We start from the raw sequence: 20,729 nt of genomic DNA, 5'->3' as shown, positions 1-20,729 counted from the left end.
AGCTGATGGGAATGCTCTTGAAAGCAAGGGCAGAAGTGCTCTACTGAGTGTGCACTGTGCAGGGATGGCTGTTCAGAAATGTGGCTTTGACTTGCTCCCATGCAAACCACTGCAGGATTGAAATAACTGGAAACAGTGAGGAGCAAATCAAGCACTTTAGAAAATTGTATTACTACATCAAAGCCTGGCCACAAGTGAGACTCTGACGTGTCACAGCTTTGTAGTGTATAGTACCAGCCCATCAAATCTGGCATCTGCGCACCCATTTCCCTAATTCGTCTTTATACCTCTGGTATCTGTCCTCAGTGTTGTGCCAAGGTTTAGTGCATCCTGCCCACCTTGGACTTGTTGTCTTGGAGCTGGGGTGTACATGGTAGACCTTGGGGGTTTCTCCCAAGTAGTCATAGACCAGCCACAGCTTCTGTGCTGCCGGCCAGCGGCCAGCAGGCCTGGGTGAAAGACCATCTTTACAGCTCTCTGCCATAGCCAGAGGAGGAAAATGTGCTCTCTCTGGGTTTTCTGAACATAGGTTTTCCCTGTGTTTCTTCAGCAGCTCATGGTCTTTTATTTCTTTCAAAGACCTATCTTTACTAGTTTACCTCTGGGGTCTGAAGGTGGATTCTTCCCTCTGCCAGCTGATGCTTGTCAAACTGAAGCTCTCTGTGCCTCAGCAGCCCTTTCCAAGAGCCTTGTTCCAGCTGTCTGTGCCCATGCCAGTCTGCATCTATAGCTCCTCAGAGAGGCTGTGTCCTCTAGACAAAAGGCAGGGGAGGGCTAGACAAAGTGGGGAGGGCTTTCTGTCTGTGCCTGAGGAAGGGCTTTGCTTTTTCAGGGTAGGTGTCTGCTCACAGCTGTGAGAGGGAGTAGCTGGCAAAGCATATGTGAGGTGACACCCTGGGATGTCACGGTGGCCTCTCTCTTCTTGCTCTTGCATTCCTGCCTTGACGTGACCAGAAACAGCTGTACGAAGTGCAGGCAGTGTTAATAACTGAGCCAGCCTCTCTCACATTTAAGACTGTAAGTAGCCGTGTTAAACAGATGAATGAGCAGTACCACGTGTTGTGCAGGTAAATCATCATCTCGATAAGAATCACTAGTGTCTCTGGATGAAAGGAGACTGCAGAATCTTTAGTTGCTTGGAACTTCTCAGCCTTTATCTATGGTCTGTGTTGCCACCGGTGTGATCAACAGTGTTCTGGGGGAGTGTCACCTGCTCCTCTGTCCTTTGCTGTCTTCCCCCCACACTTATTTTTCATCCAGTGAGTCTACTGTCTGTGTACGCTTACTCCCTTGTAACCAAATTATAAGAGTTATCAACTTCAGCACTGCTGTTGTCTGTCTCTCTGATCAGGCTTTTCTTCACACTGCTCTGCTTTCTGCTGCAAGCGTAGCACCATTCACAAAGTTCAGGAAAGGAAAACCTCAAGGTTTGCAAACTGGACTTGTAAAACCCAGCCTTCTCGATGGATATAGTTAACTTAAGGTGTTGAAAGTCAGAGGATGTTACATTTTGATGTAAACATTGCTTGCTCCATGCTTCAAAGGTTTTGCCCCATGCTGAGAGAGGTTTGAGCATAAGGTGTGCAGCCATATGTAGGTGAGAGCAGCAGGCAGATAGCGAGGATAGCTGTCATATGGTGGGGATGTGGTCTCCCCACGGGGCTAGCTCTTGTAGTCTGGTGCTGTGCAGGTGCAGAGCACAGCGTTTCTCACACCCTTGTGCGCAGTAGTGTCGGATAATCTGAGAACAAGATGCAACAAGCGTGTAATACCTCCTGAGAGACGCTCTGCGAAGAGCAGGAAGGTGAAATTGCGGAGCTGGTGTCAGGCAGGGTGGTTCCAGCTGTCTACGTGTTGTGTGTCTCATCTGCCTGGCCATGCCAGAGACTGTAGAGTCACCAAGGTGTGTTCCTGAAACTGTCCAGCAATCCTGGCCTCCTCCCTGTGCACCTTCCTCTGATTTTACTGCTGACAAACCACAGCCTGCAGAGCTGGTGTGAAGCCACAGGAGCAATTTCAGCTGACTGGGTTAGATTATGTTTTCAAAAAGCACATGACAGCTTTGCAAAGTCTGTGTTTAGTTTAAGTGGTTTGTAGACTCTGATTTCTTTATCCCGGTCCAGGACTCCAGATGTTTCCCATGACAGCTAGGAGTGTGGGATGCCAAGGTGGTCAGAGTTGAAAGTGGACAGAGGGAAATGAGAGGGTCCTTCTTGGGAACTTTAAGGGAGAGGGGAAGGGGCAAAAAGGTATTGGCAAACACCATGATTTCCCCCTCCTCAATTACTAGTTTCCAAGTGGCAGAACCACACTTCCACTGGGGATTATGTTTTCTGGAAAAGCTGGTGAATGTGCTTGTGCTGCTACCAATTAAATAGCTGGTATTTTACTGCTACTGATAAAAACAGTGAATAGCTCGGACATGGAAGTTATGCTGACAAAAAAAAGAGAAACTTTCATAAGGGGAGGGAGATATCTTCTCTCTTAGTGCACTTTCAGTTGCGAAGTTAAAAATTTCAATTACTTTCAATTGCATTTGATTGTTGCACTTTGGTTTTCTCTTTTTCCGGTTTCTTTAAAACGTGTTTCTTTAGATGTGTTTTAATATTCAACTGACTTCAATAGGACTGAAATCATGAAGCTCCTCACAGCCTAGAAGTAGAGCCAGGATATCCATATGCAGAAAAGTCTTTGGGATGTGTCATTGGAGACTGGGAAGTCAGCTGAAGTTTACTGATTAATGTACAAAAATCTTGTCAGGGCATTTGGTAGATCCATTGTTGATTACTTGATTTTTGTACAGTGGCTTAATAAAATGGTGGTGACTGATGAGTTTGGGCCATGATGTTTTTCTGATTTTCTTGTGAGGCTTGTTGAAAGCAGCAGCAGATTTTTATGGAGTTTTTGGCTGTTGAATCAGGTTTCCCTAAGTGCTAATGCTGTTAGTGTCACCATGTTAGATGGTTTAATGTGTTGGTGCAGTTTATCTCGAAAGGGAGAGAACTCTGCCCCTTTCCCTCGAGAGTTAAGGCTTTTCAGTACTCAGAGAATATAAAGATGATACAGGTGAAATTTAGGTCACAGTTGGTGTCTGATTAAATACTCAGCTGCCTTGTGTGTTGAAACATTGTATCTCACACTTCTGATTTTTAGATCTGGGTTGCACAATGCTCACACATCCTCATTGTGGATGTGGACTATATTAACAAGCATGGCAATGCAAAGACACTGGCTCATCTATCCTCAGACTTGCAGGCTGCTAGCGTTTAACCAGAGGCATTTCTTATCTTAGCTTACTTGTTTCTCTCTTGCTTGTGTTTCTACCACCATCTCTTATATGGGCAAGCTATTACAACATCTATTTTTGAGAATCTGTGAGCACTTTCTTTGCAGACACCAACAACCAAGATGAGCAAATGCTCTGTGTTGCTTATTGTCAAGGTAGGGAGGCAGCGAAGAGTTGTGGCCAGATGTCCAAGCAGACTGAAATCACTTGAAACTCTTCCAAGATACAGCTTCTTCTGACCAAAAATGCAGATTTTTGCCACTGAAGGTGTAACCTCAGGGCTGATGGTCTCTCTGTACTTTCCAGGCAGTGGAAACCATCTGGTGCTGTTCCTGTGCATCCTGGCACACATATGGCTGAAGGATTTTGCCCAGTCCTCTAGCGAAAGCCTGTCTTGTGAGCAGCTGGAAGCTATATGTAGACAGGGTGTACCAACTCTGTGATAAAATTACTAGGAGTAGGACAGCTAATTAATCATTCATTGCCTGTGCATTCTAATTAGAGTAGTATAAGGGAGTGCTTTGTGCTTCTAGCAGTTGCAGACACTGAAGATCCAGTATAGCTTTCCAAAGATGTAGGGGCAAAGCATGGGCCCTGTTTTATAAACAGGGAAGCTATGGACTGGTGGTGGGCTTGTTGGGGGTTTTCATTCTTGTTCCAGCTTTACTGCCATTCCGAAACCTTCAAGCTAAATGCACTGATTGTCAGAAAGTTGAGTTGTAGAAACATGCACCACTTATCCTCAACTTCTGCTGGAGCATCCTTGCAAACCAGGAAAACACAGGAGCAGTCCTGGGAAGCAGGCTTGTCACCATTCACAGATGGGCTGTCCTGAAGACTTTTTGCCTCATTCTTTACTCCAGTGTGCTTTACAAAAAGATCTAACGGGGTTAAAACCGGAAAAAGTCAAACCTTGATATACCTATTTGTGTTGAGATCCACAGGTTAATGTGACAGAAGAGAGAAATCAAAGCTGGAACTCCACCAGATACAAAGAACTGATAAATGACTTCTAAGCATTGGTGCTGTTTTGAGACAGCTGACAGCTTCAGGAAGAAAAGATTGTGTCAGTGTCTACTTCTTGGAACTTTGGAGTTTTGTTTGTTTTTTGAAAGTTTTATGAGATGTTGAAACACTGTATTGCATAACTGCATCAGACCTTCCCTGTTGCTTTCAGGGTTTCGTTCTCCTTAGCTTTGTAGATAATTTTGCCTGTTAAGCCCCACTTGACTGGTTTTGTTCATCAATTACACAAGACATAATACTAAGAATAAACTTCACCTTTTGTACTCTTCATCTCAGTGCAGTGATACATCTTCTCGGAGGAGCGAATAATGGTGTTGTGACGCTTTGGAAGTTAAATGTATGCTAACCACTAAAACATCTAATATTTTGATGTGAGGAAGGGGTGGGAGGTCAACAAAGAAGTAGTTGTCAGGTAGATGTTTTTGATATCCTGTGTAAGCTGGGAGATGGTACATTCAGTGGCTTGGCAACTGACAGTGAACTGAGACCCTTGTTGGACTGCCTGGGCAGCCTGTGATCCCAGGAGAAGGCTGGCTTTTTTCCGTCTCTGGAAAGAAACATGTGTGAGTGTATAAAACTTAAAACTATTTGGCATTTACATTTCTTCATGACTTTTCAGGCAAACTGCTATTGACAGGGTCTTAGGAACATGTTGTTGCACCTTTCTAAAGGCAAAGAGCTTCATCTCCAAGACAGGCATGAGGTTTTTTTCTGTCTGTGGTTATCCAGTGAGTCCAGGTGACACTGTACTCTGTTCCATTGGTGAGCAGTGCAGTCACTGAAGGCCTTCAGTGACACAGGACAGCCTTTCAAAAATAAGTTGGTATTTATTTGTCTCTTGGGATGGCACATAGTGCAAGGTCACATTTGTGTTGCCAAATGAAACTTCAGATGGAGCCAGTGGGAACTGAAACAACCTCGGATTTCTAAACCTATTGGGTGTCCTCTCAGTGTCCCAGTGTGTGAAGTCCTTGCCACAGCCGCATACCTCAAGGCACTCTTTCTCTATTTGCAGTACTACTTTGGTGTAGTTCTGCAACATCCAGCTCCTGATACCTATCTTTGGTCACTGGAGTCTTCTGTGAACTCCCCAAGGTGCTTCAGTGATTCAGGGTCAGCTCCTGCAGGAAATAAGACTTACTGTGGCAAGTACTGCTTTCCCAGGGAAGTGTTTTACATGCCTGCAGTTAGGAAAACAGTCTCTGCTATGGGTGCTCCAGCATCCTATATTGTCCATGTTTGCTGTTTTGTTGGACTCATGTTGTCCCCTAGAGTGTTTGGCAGTGTTCAGGGAGCAGCTTTGGAAGTGGAGCTGGCTGGTGAATTTGTGACCACTTGTAGGAGCTCAGGTGCTTTGGGTAACAGCCAAGTCTCAGTGCACCCTTCCAACAAGGGTGAAGTGCTGGGTTCATAAATCCAAGAGTTTTCTTGGGAGAAGTGGATGGCTTCATCCTCTTCTCTTTTTGATGGCATGATCCTCTCCAGCAGCTGCTTTATTTCTGGGCCTTCAGGTCAGAATACAGAATACAGAAACACACCTGTCTGAACTGATGTGGTGTGTCCTGCAGCACAGCAGGTAATGTTGGTCTTGCTGGGTGTCTGACTGGCAGAGACCAGACTCACGAGTGCTACTGAGATACCTTGTCTGCTATTTGTCATTGACCTTGATCAGCTCTTACAGCTGCTGGTTGTTTAGAGCTCTCAGATAAAAATAGGTTCCCTCATTTATATATTTATGTAAATGAACGCAAACCAGACTGCCAAGCAGTGCTGTAGTTTGGTGCTTGTGGGCCCAAGTGGGAAGCTGTGTGTCTAAACTGAGTTACCACCCTCAAAGCAGGCTGTTTCTCTGCACTGGCAGTGGGACTGGGTGAAATCAGTGCTGCTGGATAGAGCTGCAGGACCAAGGGTGTTATTGGATGGCAAGTCTCAAGCCCTCCTAAGGTGTTTGTGTGCCTGTTACTTGTATACTGCACCTCTTTTGCCTTTAAGTGTTTTGAGTGAAGTGAAGCACGTGTTCAGGTGGCATTTTCCTCAGCTAGAATATGTATTTAAATAATTGTCACCTTTTTCTTCAATAACATCCATTAGGGATTTTTCTCCTCATTTTCTCATTCCAAGATATAGAGGGCAAGCCCTCTTAGGGGTACCTTTTTCTAAGCTCATTTAAGGCTTGTAGATTAATTGGTAAGCAGGTTTTGGTGCTAAGTGTGTTAATAATTTCTGGATGCTTGGGATGTGGGGTATCATTTTCATGGAGTGGCATGCAATGACCCTTTCCTCTCATGTCCCAGGCAAGTGGGATTTCAGCAATACTGACCACTGCCTTGTAGCTTACAGGGTGAAAACTTTCTTCATCTGCCTGGAACACTTGTATTCACTCAGGGAAGAAAAAAGAAAAGCAACTTTGCTTCTGGCTGGCATGCAGGAAGCTTTGCCATCAGTTGTGTGGTATGCCCAGTGTTTTATTGAAAAGCAAGACTTTCTTCGTGCCCTTTTGTAAAAATTGTGTAATGAATAAGATTTGGTTATAGATGTTTTTAGAGTAGTTGTGAAACCTGCCTCAGTTGCCTAACATGATGTAATGATGAAAAGTCAATTGTGGGTTATCTTCCAGAGGACTTGAGTGATGATTTTTAAAAAAATTTATTCCTTCATCTCATTTTGCTTCCTGGTATTTTTTTAAATGGTATTGGTATTTTGGTATGGTATAATGGTATATGGTATTTTTTTAAATGAGTGTTTGACAGTGATAGTCATAGGTTGGTAGGTTCAAACTTGTTCCAAGATTACCATGTAGGGTGTTGTAACACACACACATCGAGCAATAAATCAAGGTGTGGTGGATGGGTTGTGGATGACAGCCAGCTGTGTGGATGACTCATCTTCATTGGCCATGAGAGCTGTGGAAGGTCAAATATGTTTTGCAGGGTCTGCTATCTTCTCAGTGTTGGATGATCCCGGAATCAAAACTGAGTGGGGAAACCTCAAATCTGGGATATCTGAATTCCTGAATAACCTGATAGGTTTTCCTGTGTCTCTGAGGCTGGCTGTCATTGTGCTTGAAGCATGTATACCTGCCTGCCTTCTGTGATCTTCAAACCAGGCTTTCAGAAGAGCTCAGCACTGACATGTTTTCAGTAAACCTGGTGGTTTTTTCTCCTGTAGGATGTGTTTTAAAACTAAATTGGGGATCAGTGCACTCACCTGGATGGCTTTGCTTGCAGATTTGCGCAGACCTGGTGTTTGTGTGTCGCTGTGAGATGAGTGATGTGACCAGAGACGTTTTCCCTCTGTTTCCCTCAGAGCAAATCGGGGCGCTGGCCGGGCAGCACATCGTGCACGTGGCCTGTGGGGAGTCGCACAGCGTGGCCCTCAGCGACCAGGGCCAGCTCTTCTCCTGGGGCGCCGGCAGCGACGGGCAGCTGGGGCTCACCACTATAGAGGATGCAGTGACAGTACCAAGGTAAGCGTTTGACAGGCTCAGCTTTCCTCAGGGAAGCTCCTTGGAGGTGATGCATCAAGGGTTGCTCACCTTGGGAGGGTTGCTTTCTCTTAGTGTGGCAAGAATAGGGCCCCTCTCGTGCTGGGATGAAGGTGGTTCCTTCTCCTTTCCACTGCTGTGCTGGTGCTCCCTGAGCATTGCAAGTCCTCAGGAGATTTGGGCAGAACAGAACCTTCTGCCCAGAGATGCTTGAGGTATGGAAAAGAAAATTGGAGTGTGCTTAGCTTCCTCCATGAAAAACGCCACAGTGTTTTGTACAGAAAAAGGAGGTGTGTGAAAGAGTACTTAAAAACAGAAATGCTGTTTGTACTTCATGGTGCTTTATCATGCTGTGTTAACAACAGATGCAGCCTCTCATTTGGTCTGCCACTGCAGATCCAGTGCAGAGCAGAGGTTTGGGATGTCTCTCTAGGATGGCTGTCATTGTCAAAACAGTATTTAAAGGAAGAGTTTCAATTGCAAAAGATTAACATTTGAGCTGAAGGGCTCTGTGGGAAGACAGTCCTTAACTTGCATGTAGTTCTGATAAAACAGATACAGAGAGGCTCACATAGCAATGTGATAGTGCCATTGTAAAAATAACATTTTTGTGGAATAACTTGAACCTTGGACATGCTATTCTCTGTATGAAGCACTGAAGAGGGTTTGATGCTGTAACTTACTGGAACTGCTAGGCCCATAGCAGCATGAAAATTGTCAGTGCCTGAAAAAGAATAGTGAAAGAGATGCCAAGAACCAGCTATTTTCATGATTTCCAGCTGGTTGGATCCAGTGTTATAGCAGGAAATGTAGTTGAGTTACTAGTCAAGTGTCTAGAGGTCTCCATAGATTTGCATCTATTATGTGTGGATCTGTATTGCCTTCAAGACACTGTTCCTCAGTCTCAAAACCATAGATTTTGTGTATATATACAACAAATATCTGAGTGGAAATGGTAACTTTTATCTAAGGTGATGCAGTATTTGTGGATGCTTATTCTAAAATAGTGTCGTCATCTTTAGGTTGATAAAGAAATTGAACCAACAGACAATACTGCAGGTTTCCTGTGGAAATTGGCATTGCCTGGCTCTGGCAGCAGGTACTGTAACATCTGTTATTAATTACCAAAATTTGTGCTGTTATTTTGCACAGTATTCAAGACTGCATATTTCTACAAAATAAATCAAGGACATTCCATGTCCTGACTGCTTTCAGGCCAAAAGGGATGCTATAAAATGGATCAGGTACCATGAATATTGAGGAAGAGCTTTGCCAATACTGTGAAGAAAGAAAACATTACACACAGACCACCCACTGTTTCACTGGTGAATGATGGCAGGAACACTTGAAAGCTTTCCATCTTGATTTAGAAAAATGTGTGTGTAATTAATTTCTTTGTGTTGAAATTTTCCTTGGCTGTTACTCTTTTGTGTGAAATGTGGACTGTTTTTTGTTGCACTGTTTGATACAGCAGTTGTATTTTGTATTTTGCATTTTGCACTTAGTTGCTTGTGTGTTTGTTTGCCTGGTTTATTTGCCATGGCTTCAGACCATGCTCTTTTTTTAGCAAATAATGTCTCTCTTGATTTTGCTTTTTTTCTTTTCATCATGAGGCTTGGGTGGGAGCGAAGCCTCCAGAACTGTTTCTTTTTAATTTTGGCAAACTTGCTTTTCTGTTGGCTAACTTTCACTTGCCATTCTCTTTCTTTCCTTGTTTCAGATGGCCAGTTCTTCACATGGGGGCAGAACAGCTATGGTCAGCTGGGCTTGGGCAAAGAATGTCCCTCCCAAGCCAGTCCACAGCGTGTCAAGTCTCTTGATGGGATCCCTTTGGCTCAGGTTGCTGCAGGTGGAGCCCACAGTTTTGCCCTTTCTCTCTCAGGAGCTGTGTTTGGCTGGGGGAAGAACAGCTCAGGACAGCTGGGACTAAGTGATGAACGAGGTATGAAAATTATGCTCCTAGATGAGAGAAGGATAGACTCCTTTGGCCTAGTGTCTATTGTTGCATTAACAGTGTATTTTTACTGAGTGGGTCTTTTAACACTCAGCAGCTCCTCCTGGGACGAGATAGCAGAGAAAGTCTCTGTCTCTACAGGCTTTTCATACTTAGTATAGAAACAGAAACATGTTTTTTCCTCTTGTGGGTGTTAATTTAAGTGAGGAGGGTTAAAAAGAGAGGTCTTTCAAGTGTGTCCTTATGCAAATATTCAAGAAAACGCTCATATTCTTCTCATTCTCCCTCTTCTCAGAAATATCTTGGCCCTATTTTGTTTGGAGCAGAGGCTTTCCCTGCTGAGCAGCAGGCTGAATGCATCTCATTTCCCAACATAATTTTGACTGGTGGGCATCTATATGGTACAAAATGATGGCAACACTGAATATCACAGTATAGTAAAATGTTGTCTGGTTTATCTGTTGCACAGTTTACCAGACACGTAGGGCAAATGGTAGTTTTCCCAGTTGCTAGTCTGAAAAGCTCAGATCTTTTCTGCTTGTTGTTCACACACTCTTAACTTTTTGGAATAAAACAAGGGAATGGAAGATTTTGTGTGGAGCTTCATATCAACCTATTTATTTCTTTCTGCATAATTCCTGAGCAGATGAGTATCTAGGCAAGTTATTGAATGTAGATGTGATACCTAACATGCCCCTAGATACCTTGTACTGCGTGTAAAGTAGGCCTGATCTAATAGAAGAGCAGAAGTGTCCTTTTCATTTAGATTGGCAGATAAATGATTCTAATTAAAACAAAGCTGCAGTTTACATATGAGAGGCTTAGACTGACATGAGGCTAATCTTAAATGAACAGAATAGGCATCAGCTTTTCAGGTGGTGCTGGCCAGGGATCATATTCTGCTTCCCCTTCAGTACCTGGCACTGTAGTAAATATGTGGTATTTATGATAAGTGAATCATGGTAAGACAGTGTGAATTATACTTGTCAAACGTGAACAGCAAGGTCTGCAAACATGGGCATTCTGCTGCACTATTATTAACAACTGTGCTGTAGAGAGAAGTGTCATTCTTGTCAAAAGAAAGATCAGAGTGCTAAAATACAGAAAAAAGTTAATCAAAAATATGCTCTCAAGTCTAAATTTGTGGAAATGTGACTGTTTTTCTTTCACTACCCAGTAAAAAAGCACCTTACAAATCCTTAGGTGAGAATCTTAAGAAATGGGCAACTTCTATAGGTAGGAACGTGACTTTTTGTTGTTATGAAATAAGCAGCTGCTACCCTTAGTATCTAATTATTTGGGGGTGCCTACTGCTCCTTGAAGTGCTTAGCTTTTATTTTTACTGTATTCATCCCTGGGAGACAGACTTGAAATGATTAGGGATGGCAGAGGGAAGGAGAAAAGCATCACTTAATGGTTGGTAGTGATTAGCCTTTGCAAGTAGGAGGATCTTCTGCTTAAAGGATGACAACAGAAGCAAAGCTGAGTATTTAAATACACATTGGGATTCAGCTTACCATGTGTCTTGCACAAGTGTCTCCCACGTGTCAGGGTTGTTCTATATGGAAAAGGTCTAAATAAGGTTTTGGAAACAAATATTTGCAGTCATTCCTGAGGAGTCTGAAATGGAGCGTGAAGCTGAAGGCGGTTGTATCTAGGCTGCACTCACCACATCTCCCAAAGAGCAAGTGCTTGTTGAATTTATATAAGATAATCAGCATGTGCATTCTTGTTCTGGATGGTTTTGTTTGAGTCAGTCAAAGACTTTTTATCTTTTGAGAATTCGAGGGGAAAAGCGGCAGTGAGGTACTTAAGGACATGTGGGACCTTTTTCACCACAGTTGTTAAAAGTTTCCCCTGTGCTCAGAGACCGTGTCTGAAAATCAGGCTGACAGTGGACATGCAGGTTTGTGTTTATGAAACAGCTGCTGTATTTCCTTTGACTTCATTGCAGACCGAGAGTCCCCTTGTCACGTGAAGCTGTTGCGGTCTCAGAAGGTTGTTTACATCAGCTGTGGAGAGGAGCACACAGCAGTCCTGACAAAGGTAAAGGTGCTGACCTGGGAACCCCGCCTGATGGTTTCACAGTAGTTTCCACAGTAGCGTAATGGTAGGAAGACACAGATTGACTTACTGTATTCCTTCTGACACCAGTAAAAGAAACTAAGTGGAAGGTGTAGCCTAATTATTTGTCTGAGATTCATTGCCAATACGATCCTTTGCTGGTATTGAAGATGAAGATATTAATAATCCGTGGAAACAAATAGCAAAACTCAGATAAATCACTTAAAAAGATTAGCTTTGGGAGGAAAAAAAATTAACAAACACACATCCAAAGGGGTGAAAATAGCATTTTGTGGGAAAATAGACTAGTACTGTGTATCAGAATAAGATGGAAGCTAAAATGAGTGAGTGTGTAAATTAAATGTTAGTAGTCACAATGTTTGCAAGAGGTTTTCAGTTCCAAACCTGCTGCTTCCAAGTGGTGTATAATTTAGTGGCCAGAGGACAGGGCTGGGGTTTGAAGGAGAGTGGCTCAGTTCTTGCCTTGGCTCTGCCACTTTGTAGATGTTGCTTCCTCTTTTGGACCTCAGCATTTTCCACTGTAAAATGAATTAAAACAACTGAGTTTGAGATTCCTGTGGGAAAAGTACCATTGTAGAAAACTAGTTCTGTAGGAGCTTGTCTAGTATAGAGATACCTGAAGATAATTCTGTTAGTTTCTGATGGGTGGCAAGGTAGCTTGTTCGAAAGCTGCGTTAACAGAACACAAGTTTTCTTTTTTGAATCCTTTGAGAATGCTCATCAGTCTCTGCCTAAGCTTTGGGCTCATACTGAAACTGGAGTCAGGGAGATCCTGCTGGGTTATGGTTCCCTAAATGGAGACTCTGCTGTTTGATTTGCTGACAGAGTGGAGGGGTGTTCACCTTCGGCGCAGGTTCCTGTGGGCAGCTGGGCCATGACTCCATGAATGATGAGGTGAACCCCCGAAGAGTTCTTGAGCTCATGGGCAGTGAAGTATCCCAGATTGCTTGTGGCAGGTGAGTCCTGTGTGCAGTCAGAAACTTTCCTTTGGTGGAAGTTAATGCTGATACTGAGTCATGCAAGTAGGGGGAGATAGTCCTGCTTCTGCATTCTATGTGTCAAAGCTAAATGAATTAAATTCTTACTTTCCATGAGAATTTTAAGGCCCTCTGAATGAGATTTTTTTAAATTGGGGTTGTACCCTTTGCTCTAACCTGTAAAAAATACCTTCCCAACTTAATAATTCAGCAAAACTTTAATTCAGCCTATTAACAGAAGATGTCCTCCTGGAGGAGGGATGGATAGTGGAAGAGATAAAGAACACTGCTTCACCTGGTTTTAATAGCTGGTAATAGAATACATACTTTTGGTCTGAAATACATACAATGCATCTTGCATTGCAACCGAAGACACCTAGGAGAAATGAGAATAAGTTCTAGCCTGCATGTGGTTTGGTTGTTGTGGGGGTTTTTTAGTTGGTTTTGGTCTTTGGTTTTTGTTTTGTTTTCATTTTGTTTTGTTTTTGTTTTGGTTTTTTGTTGTTGGTGGTGGTTTTTTTAATTTATTGTTAAACTAGTCCCAAACTATGTACCCATCTCTTACAGACACCACACTTTAGCCTTTGTGCCTTCTTCAGGAATGATCTATGCATTTGGCTGTGGAACAAGAGGGCAGCTGGGAACAGGGCACACATGCAATGTAAAGTGTCCCTCTCCTGTCAAGGGTCACTGGGCAGCCCATAATGGGCAACTCTCAGGGAAACCTGGTATGTACTGTGCTCAATTTGAAATGGCAAATGGACATAAATAATTTCACTTGTGGTTACCTAAAGACATCTTAACATCTTTCTGTGAAATTTCTGGAAATACCAAAAGAAACCCATCCTATTGTCCCAAATGCACTGTGGTAATTTCTGGGTGACCTTTTGCTCTCTCTGTTAATGTGTGCCATCTCCCTTTCTCTTTTTATGGCAGAGCTCAGCATCTGGCAATCTTGAGAATTCATGAAATTGTACTAATACTGTGTTCCAAAGGCTTTGTTCACTCTTTAAAGCCCCCATTGCAGTTTAAAAATGACAACTTTCCCCTCCTGTGTACCTCTCAGGAAAGAGAGAGTGCTTGAGTTGCAGCTGATTTCAGCAGGGCCTTCAAAGGACCCAGGAGCTCCTTGTAATTGCACTGGCAGTGCAAATGGGAAGGTAGAAAGTACAAGTAGAGCCTTACATTGGTCAGCCTCTAACACACCTGTGTCTTTCTCAAACAGATGCCTGTAAATACCACATTGTTAAACATATCTTCTCTGGAGGAGACCAAACGTTTGTGCTTTGCTCCAAATACGAGGTAAACCAAATGAAGTATGCTTTCAAGCCTTCTCCCCTGTCCCAGCTTTCGCAACACACCTTTTGTTTTTGCTAAAATCTTCTGAAATGGAAGTATTGCTCTGGACTCCATTCTGCCTTACAAACTGTACCAGCTCTGACAGTTCTTACAGGGATTTACAGCTTCAGTGGCTGAAAGTTGCCTTTCTTTAGAGGCACATCAAAGCCATTGGGAAGATGCCGATTCCCGTTTAATCAGCAGGGAGGGGAATCCAGTCTTTGCAGATTGGAAGCAGGGGGCTGCTTTCCATCTTTGGCACTGGCTTCTGCATGATTGATGTGTTGTAGGGCCATCAGTTGCAGCTGATCCACATACAGTAGGATTTTGTCAAGCAGTGCTGGATGGAGGGCTGAATGCTGAATTGGTTTTCCTGCTTCTGACTTGTTTCTTTCAAGAAGTGTTTGGGATAAACTTTTGAGGCATAGAGAAAGGGTTAAAATAACTCTACTAAGCCTGTAGTTAGATATGATAGTATTTAAGAGGGCTTTGGTACATCTAGGATATTAAACTTTGATTTTTTTATTTTCCTCTTTTTAAAATTTATTTGAAGATCATTTTTTTCCTCAAACATTTTCATACACTCCCTTTTGGACTTAGTAATGCCACAAAACTTCTAACCAAACCTTTTCTGAGACCACACTACGGAAGCAATCAGTTATTTATTAAAACAGAAATTATGCATAGGAAAGAATTGTTTTACAAGCCTTGTCTTTGCTGAAATCTGTATCTTCTCACAGAATTCCTTGCCTGCTGACGATTTCCGGACCATAAATGAAACACGTTACACCTGTTTAATAAATGATGAAACTATAGATGTCTGGAGGCAAAAGCTTTTAGAAAAGAACAGTTCTAATTCTGTCAAGTAGGTATTGTGGCACTGGACAAGCCTTTTGTTGAAAGTTTTGTTTAAACATATTTCTTGGCTTCCGTGCCATGCTTTCACTTGAAATTTAGCAACCTTTTCAAGTGTGGTTCTTGGTCGTTTCCAAGGGGAGGAGTTGCCAGCCACAAGGCTGCCAGGTGAGAGCTTCTGAGCAAAACCAGAAGAATTTGAGGCTGCCTTAGCATTGCAGATGATGGGTGGGAACTTGATTTTAAAGTTGTCCCTCACTGTATGACTAAAATTCATGAAAAGCAGCAAGAACTTGTGAAGAGACTGATTAAGTTCTTTCCCCAGTGTGGCTGCCATGAGAAGGGCAGAATAGGTGTAAAAGGGGGCACTAATTCCTCCTTTCAAAGAGGGGCCTTACATGATCCTGAATGAAGTCTTGCCCTCTGTGCCTCTAAAGGGGTTATCCTGACATTGTTTCCCATAAAAGGAAGGGAAGAGAGGTGAAGAGATTTACTGAGGCATCCATTCATAACCTGTATCTCTGTTTTCTTTTATCTTCCTGCTGCAAACAGTAATGTTGTTCAGATACTGTCCTCAGCGGCCTGCTGGAATGGAAGCTTCTTGGAGAAGAAGTAAGTGCCAAATTGCCAGATGTATGGCTTTCCCTTGATGCAGACTGGAATTCACAATGAAAGAGATACTAATATCTTTAAAGAGAGGGATAAGAATAGGACATTAAGGGAAATTAGGAATGCCAGGTATCTGAATAGTCTCTTACCCAGCTCAGCTAGCTGATGCATGTGAAAATATACTTCCACACAGGCTGCTCTTGAAAATACATCAGGGGCAACAGGGAAATGCTTTCCTTTTAGGTGACATCACATGTGGAAAGTTTTGTGCTCCTGCTTACAAAAGGAGGAATTTCAAACTGGTGTAACTCACAATGGGTGGTGACAAGGTTGTAAGACACATAGCTGAGTCAAAGGCTGCGGGTTGGGAAGACTTGCGTTGGCCGTGTCTGTAAATGCTGAGGAGGTAACAGCATAAGATGTGGAGGAGGAGAAATTTTTCAGGTGATGTGATGAGTAAATGACCTGTAACTAGGTGAAGAAAAACTTACTCTGAGTAATCTTTGTGTAATACATTCCAAGAGCAACTTGAAAAAGAAGATAGTTTGCTAATTATCCTGGTGTTTTTCTGCGTGCCCAGTGGTTTCTTCTCTAGTGTTGGGACATGTTATTGCATCAGGAGAGTTGTGTCATGTTGGTTTAAAACCCTTGTTGAGGTATCCAAGTTGTTGAGTCACTTTAAATAGTCTCACGTCTCCTTTGAATGTGGAAATGAGTGGAGTTTATGGCTTCATCAGCCAAATACAGTTGTTCTTCCAATTTAGTGGTGTCTTGGCTAGTGCAGGACTTAGAGAATATTTGACCAAATAAATGATAAATTCTGAAGCCTTAAATGAAACTGTATTTAACTATGTACCTTTGTGCGTGAAGTCTTACATCAAGGTGCACTTGATAGAAATACCCCAGTGCATCCCTCCCGTATCTTAAGGCCACGTATGCCTGTTTGCATTACAGGATTAGATGTGGGAGCAGCCTTTCCATGGCTGTGTGCCTGAGCACACCCAGCAGTACCTTTGCAGAGCACAGCCTGATGTGCGCCTCTGTGCCACGGCGCGTCTCTGGGCAGTGTTTCCAGCCTGGAGCCTGTGCTGTTGTGAGAACATCCATTCTGCTACAGCAGGCCTGTTCAGCTCCTTGTGTTGTTACGGTCACACCATCAAACTGACAAATGCATCCTGTCTTTAATAGCTGCCTTCCCCTTCAGAGTGCCTAATACAACTCTCTTAAGTCAGTGAAGGAGTCCTGGGGACACCAGAGACTTTGATGAAGTGTTTCTCTGCAAGAATCCCATCCCTGCCCAAGGAGGAATTTAGAAGGGAGAGACTTTGTTTCTAGTCTTATGAATTCCCTAGTGGTCGTTTCTCTATTGTTGGCTCTCAGGCCACGTCAATACACAGGTAATGGGTTCTCTTCCTTAAACTTATCCCTGTCTGTGATTTCTTTTTTAAAGAATTGATGAACATTTTAAAACCAGTCCAAAGATCCCGGGGATTGATCTGAACTCCACGAGAGTGCTGTTTGAGAAGCTGATGAACTCTCAGCACTCCATTCTCCTAGAGCAGGTATTGCACTTCTGGGATTTGGATATTCAGAGGGAAAATGAGGGCTTTGTCCCTCTCTAACATTCAAGTACCAGCAGCATTGTTGGGCAAAGATTGCATTGCATATCTAAAAGCCAGACACTTAATGGTACTTCTCCTTTAGCCTGGGCTGATTTTGACCTCCTCAGGATGTGTCTCCAAGACTTTTATTTAAAAACAAGTTTTATCTCATGGCATTTAATACTTGAATGTCTGCTGAAATAAACTCCATGTATGTTATATTTGTAATTATTATGTGTCTGTCAGGATTTGAGTACTTCATGGTTGTATAATTTATTCTAACTCAGAATTTCTTTCACAAATGCAGAGCTGTGGAATAAAAGCATACATGTTCCACTTGCCACTTTTAGCTATAATATTTATAGCTTTGGGTTTTTTCACTCTGGGTTTGGCTTTTAAATAGGGTTTTGCCATTTCATCAGGTCTTAAACATCATCTACGTTGGAGGTGCACTATCACCCAGGATAAATCGTCATTTTTGTTTTGTTTTCTCCAGATATTGAAGAGCTTTGAAAGCTTTTTGATTCCTCAGTTGTCCAGCTCTCCACCAGATGTTGAGGCAATGAGGATCTATCTGATTCTCCCAGAATTCCCACCGTTCCAAGACTCCAAGTATTACATCTCTCTGACACTTCCTCTAGCAATGGCTATTTTGCGTCTGGATACCAACCCCAGCAAAGTGCTTGGCAAGTGTAATTTAAGAATTGTTTTAATTTACAAGTAAAATACCATTTCAAAGAACACTTACCAGGGAAGTTAATCTAATTTACCTTATCTAGTTTACCCTCATTCAGAGACTCAGTTCCAGATAAATGTGCATTCTTCTACAGAAAGAGATTTTTGTATATCTTGAAGATTATCCTATTCTCTTAAATTTGATCAGCTAGTGATCACTTTAGAGTATCTTTTCTGTATAAGGTAAAAAAGAAGAATACTAAATGTAATATTAAATTATTTTTTCCTCTACAAGATGCAGACAAACCTGTTGGTCTGTGATTAAGCTGAACACTTAAACTCTTCTCTCACTTCTGAGTCTTTTAATTTCTGATATATTTTCCTCTGAGCTTATTTTAAGCTGAACAGAACATATGCTGCTTAATGATTATGACTCACATTTGTTAAGCTACTACTGTTCTTGTTATCTTACTGTTTCTTAAGGCTATCTTGTACTAAACCTGTTATTATCCTGTAAAATGCGATATGATGCATTCAGACCTCCGAAAGAATCCTATGCTCCAGCTTTTAGTTCGCAGGTGATTGGTTCTAGGAAGGAAGCTAATAGTCAGGGTCCCTTCAGGGGAAAGTAAGGGTTGCCTGTCCTTGGCAAAAAGAAATCAGCCTCTCTAAAGAGAGGGAGTTAATGTTTTAGTGCAGGTGTGCCAGGAGACACGCCATGACACCTGCTAGAAAAGTGTGTGGTGCTACAGAGAATTGCCTAGGCCACTCTTCCCTTGTCACTCCTGAGAGACAGATGTTTGCCCATAAGATCACAGTATCCTGGATGCCAGATACTTGAAACAGTGTCTTGAACTGAAGACAGAAAAGCTTCAAATTCAGACTCTCACCCTGATCAGGGTTCAGGCTGGGTAGTGACTGGTGTGGCTGGATGAGAGTGGAAAGGGAGTAGCTTTTCAGTTTCTGGTATTTAGATGACTCGGCCTCACTTGCCTGTTGCTACAGCTAGGGCAGGAATAGGGAAGTTTTTTGGAAGAGTCTTCAGGTGTATTCCTGTTTTTTCAGTTGTAACCCCTTATTTAGGGGATACTTTGGCCTTTGATCAAGGTTTATATTGATGTCCTCTGCTTTCCAGATAATTGGTGGTCTCAGGTGTGCCCAAGATACTTCCTCAGGCTTGTGAACCTCTATAAGGGTGCAGTGGTTTACCTCCTCAGTGGAAGGAAGACGCTGCTGATCCCAGTTCTGTTCAGCAGCTACATTACAGCTGCTCTCAGGCTTCTGGAGAAACTCCACAAGGTGAGAGGAAAGCCTGGGCATGTATTGGCTCAAGATGATTGTCTGCCCTTTGCCAGTTGTGAGCTGTGTCACTGTCCATCGAGTCACAACGTGGGAAAGATGTTAGTGGCTTTCCTAAGTCCAAGGTTCCTGAAGATTGTTTAGTCCTGTCTCAAAGACTAGAAATAAAGCTACCCTAAAGAGGGCAGCTGCTGGTGGGCCATGCACTGTGGCATCACAAACACCTGTCCCTGCTCTCACTGTGTTGTTGCTGTGTGGTTGGGGTGAGGAGGAGAGGGAACTAAAATAAGTTAGAAAGAGGTTTATTTGATTCTTCTTGGTTTGTACCAAAATATAAGAGATTGTGTATTGTTTGCAAAACTTTCTGGGTCCTTTTGTTGCAAACTGCTATAACTAAATTTATGAAAGTAAACCTGAAAAATCCTGAAAATATTTAAAATACATTGAATGTTTCCATCTGTTCTCTTCACTAGGTGAATCAGAAGGTTAAACACGTGGAATATGATAAGTTTTATATCCCTGAGATTTCCAGCTTGGTGGACATTCAGGAAGATTATCTCATGTGGTTTTTGCACCAGGCTGGAATGGTAAGGTTTTATGTGTAGTCATGAAATAGCTGTCCATGCTTATGTCTCCGGCTGTAGATCTGTGTTTCCAATATCTTTAATGAGAGAGTAATGTATTCAGCAGAGGAGCTTCTGTACGTTCAATATCTCAGATCTGAGTGCTCGGTGGCTTTACAAAATTGACTTACATAGGCTGTCGAAAGAGTTGGAGCTAACAATATTTAACCAAAGCTTGCAACAGTCTCTGTGATTATCCGTGTGAATTTCATTCAGTCTTTGCACAAGGGGATTAATTCGGTCACTGGATCCTTTTAATGTAATCAACACCTCAGGAGCCAAGTCCTATATTCTAAAATTATAATTTTTGCCCTTTACTTCTGCTGTTTAGGCAGGTATTGTGAATAATGTAGCCAGTGATGTTAAAATGTTGCTCTGTAAGAGGAGGCAGTGTGGCGTTCTGGCTAGGGGACTGAACCAAGCCTCAAGAGATGTGGGTTCTATTCCTGGCTCTTCCAGTAACCTGCTGGGTGATCTTGGGTAAGACCCTTCACCTCTTTTATGTCTCACTTTCCCATCTGTAAGAAAGGAGATAACTAAACTGAGGGCTGGAACGTGCTGTGTGGGAACCCAGTGAGATTATTTAATTATGGCAAGGAAAGAATCCCAAGTGTAAAAAAAACACCAAAAAACATATGCCAAGGGATGCCGCAAGAGTAAAACCTGACTGTAGCAATAACTTCTGTGTGTGTTTTCATGGGCTTTGTAAGTGCTGTGTGTGCTGTGTCCCCATCCTCTACTTTCCATCGTTTAAATAGTGCTGCTGTGTGCTTACCTTTAGTGAGCAGGACAATAAAGTACAGACTTACATTCACGTAAGGGATAGTTAAAAATGTGCCAGTATTTACATTACAAATTACAAGCAATTTTCATTACAGGGGTGTTCTTGTATCACCATGTAGTGGCCTTGTGGTCTC

The 20,729-nt window shown here is 42.6% G+C and overlaps 1 protein-coding gene across 4 annotated transcripts in view; it reads left to right on the top strand.

Moving 5' to 3' along the window:
* LOC134563550 (probable E3 ubiquitin-protein ligase HERC3) overlaps positions 1–20,729 on the top strand; it is a 44,270-nt gene that overhangs the window by 11,148 nt on the left and 12,393 nt on the right. For 3 of the 4 annotated variants that reach the window (XM_063421553.1, XM_063421552.1, XM_063421551.1), the window contains 13 exons: positions 7,619–7,778; positions 8,819–8,895; positions 9,517–9,738; positions 11,705–11,796; positions 12,661–12,791; positions 13,380–13,540; positions 14,038–14,114; positions 14,891–15,015; positions 15,558–15,617; positions 17,065–17,176; positions 17,712–17,901; positions 19,026–19,189; positions 19,663–19,776. In XM_063421553.1, the coding sequence (XP_063277623.1) occupies positions 7,619–7,778; positions 8,819–8,895; positions 9,517–9,738; positions 11,705–11,796; positions 12,661–12,791; positions 13,380–13,540; positions 14,038–14,114; positions 14,891–15,015; positions 15,558–15,617; positions 17,065–17,176; positions 17,712–17,901; positions 19,026–19,189; positions 19,663–19,776 (1,685 nt within the window). Of the gene's footprint in view, positions 1–7,618; positions 7,779–8,818; positions 8,896–9,516; positions 9,739–11,704; positions 11,797–12,660; positions 12,792–13,379; positions 13,541–14,037; positions 14,115–14,890; positions 15,016–15,557; positions 15,618–17,064; positions 17,177–17,711; positions 17,902–19,025; positions 19,190–19,662; positions 19,777–20,143; positions 20,293–20,729 lie in introns of all 4 variants that reach the window. The other variant, XM_063421554.1, reaches the window with a different exon arrangement.

The sequence above is a fragment of the Prinia subflava genome, chromosome Z, assembly GCF_021018805.1.
Source record: "Prinia subflava isolate CZ2003 ecotype Zambia chromosome Z, Cam_Psub_1.2, whole genome shotgun sequence".
In the NCBI taxonomy this organism is placed as follows: Eukaryota; Metazoa; Chordata; class Aves; order Passeriformes; family Cisticolidae; genus Prinia; species Prinia subflava.
This window is presented reverse-complemented; position numbering and strand designations above follow the sequence as displayed.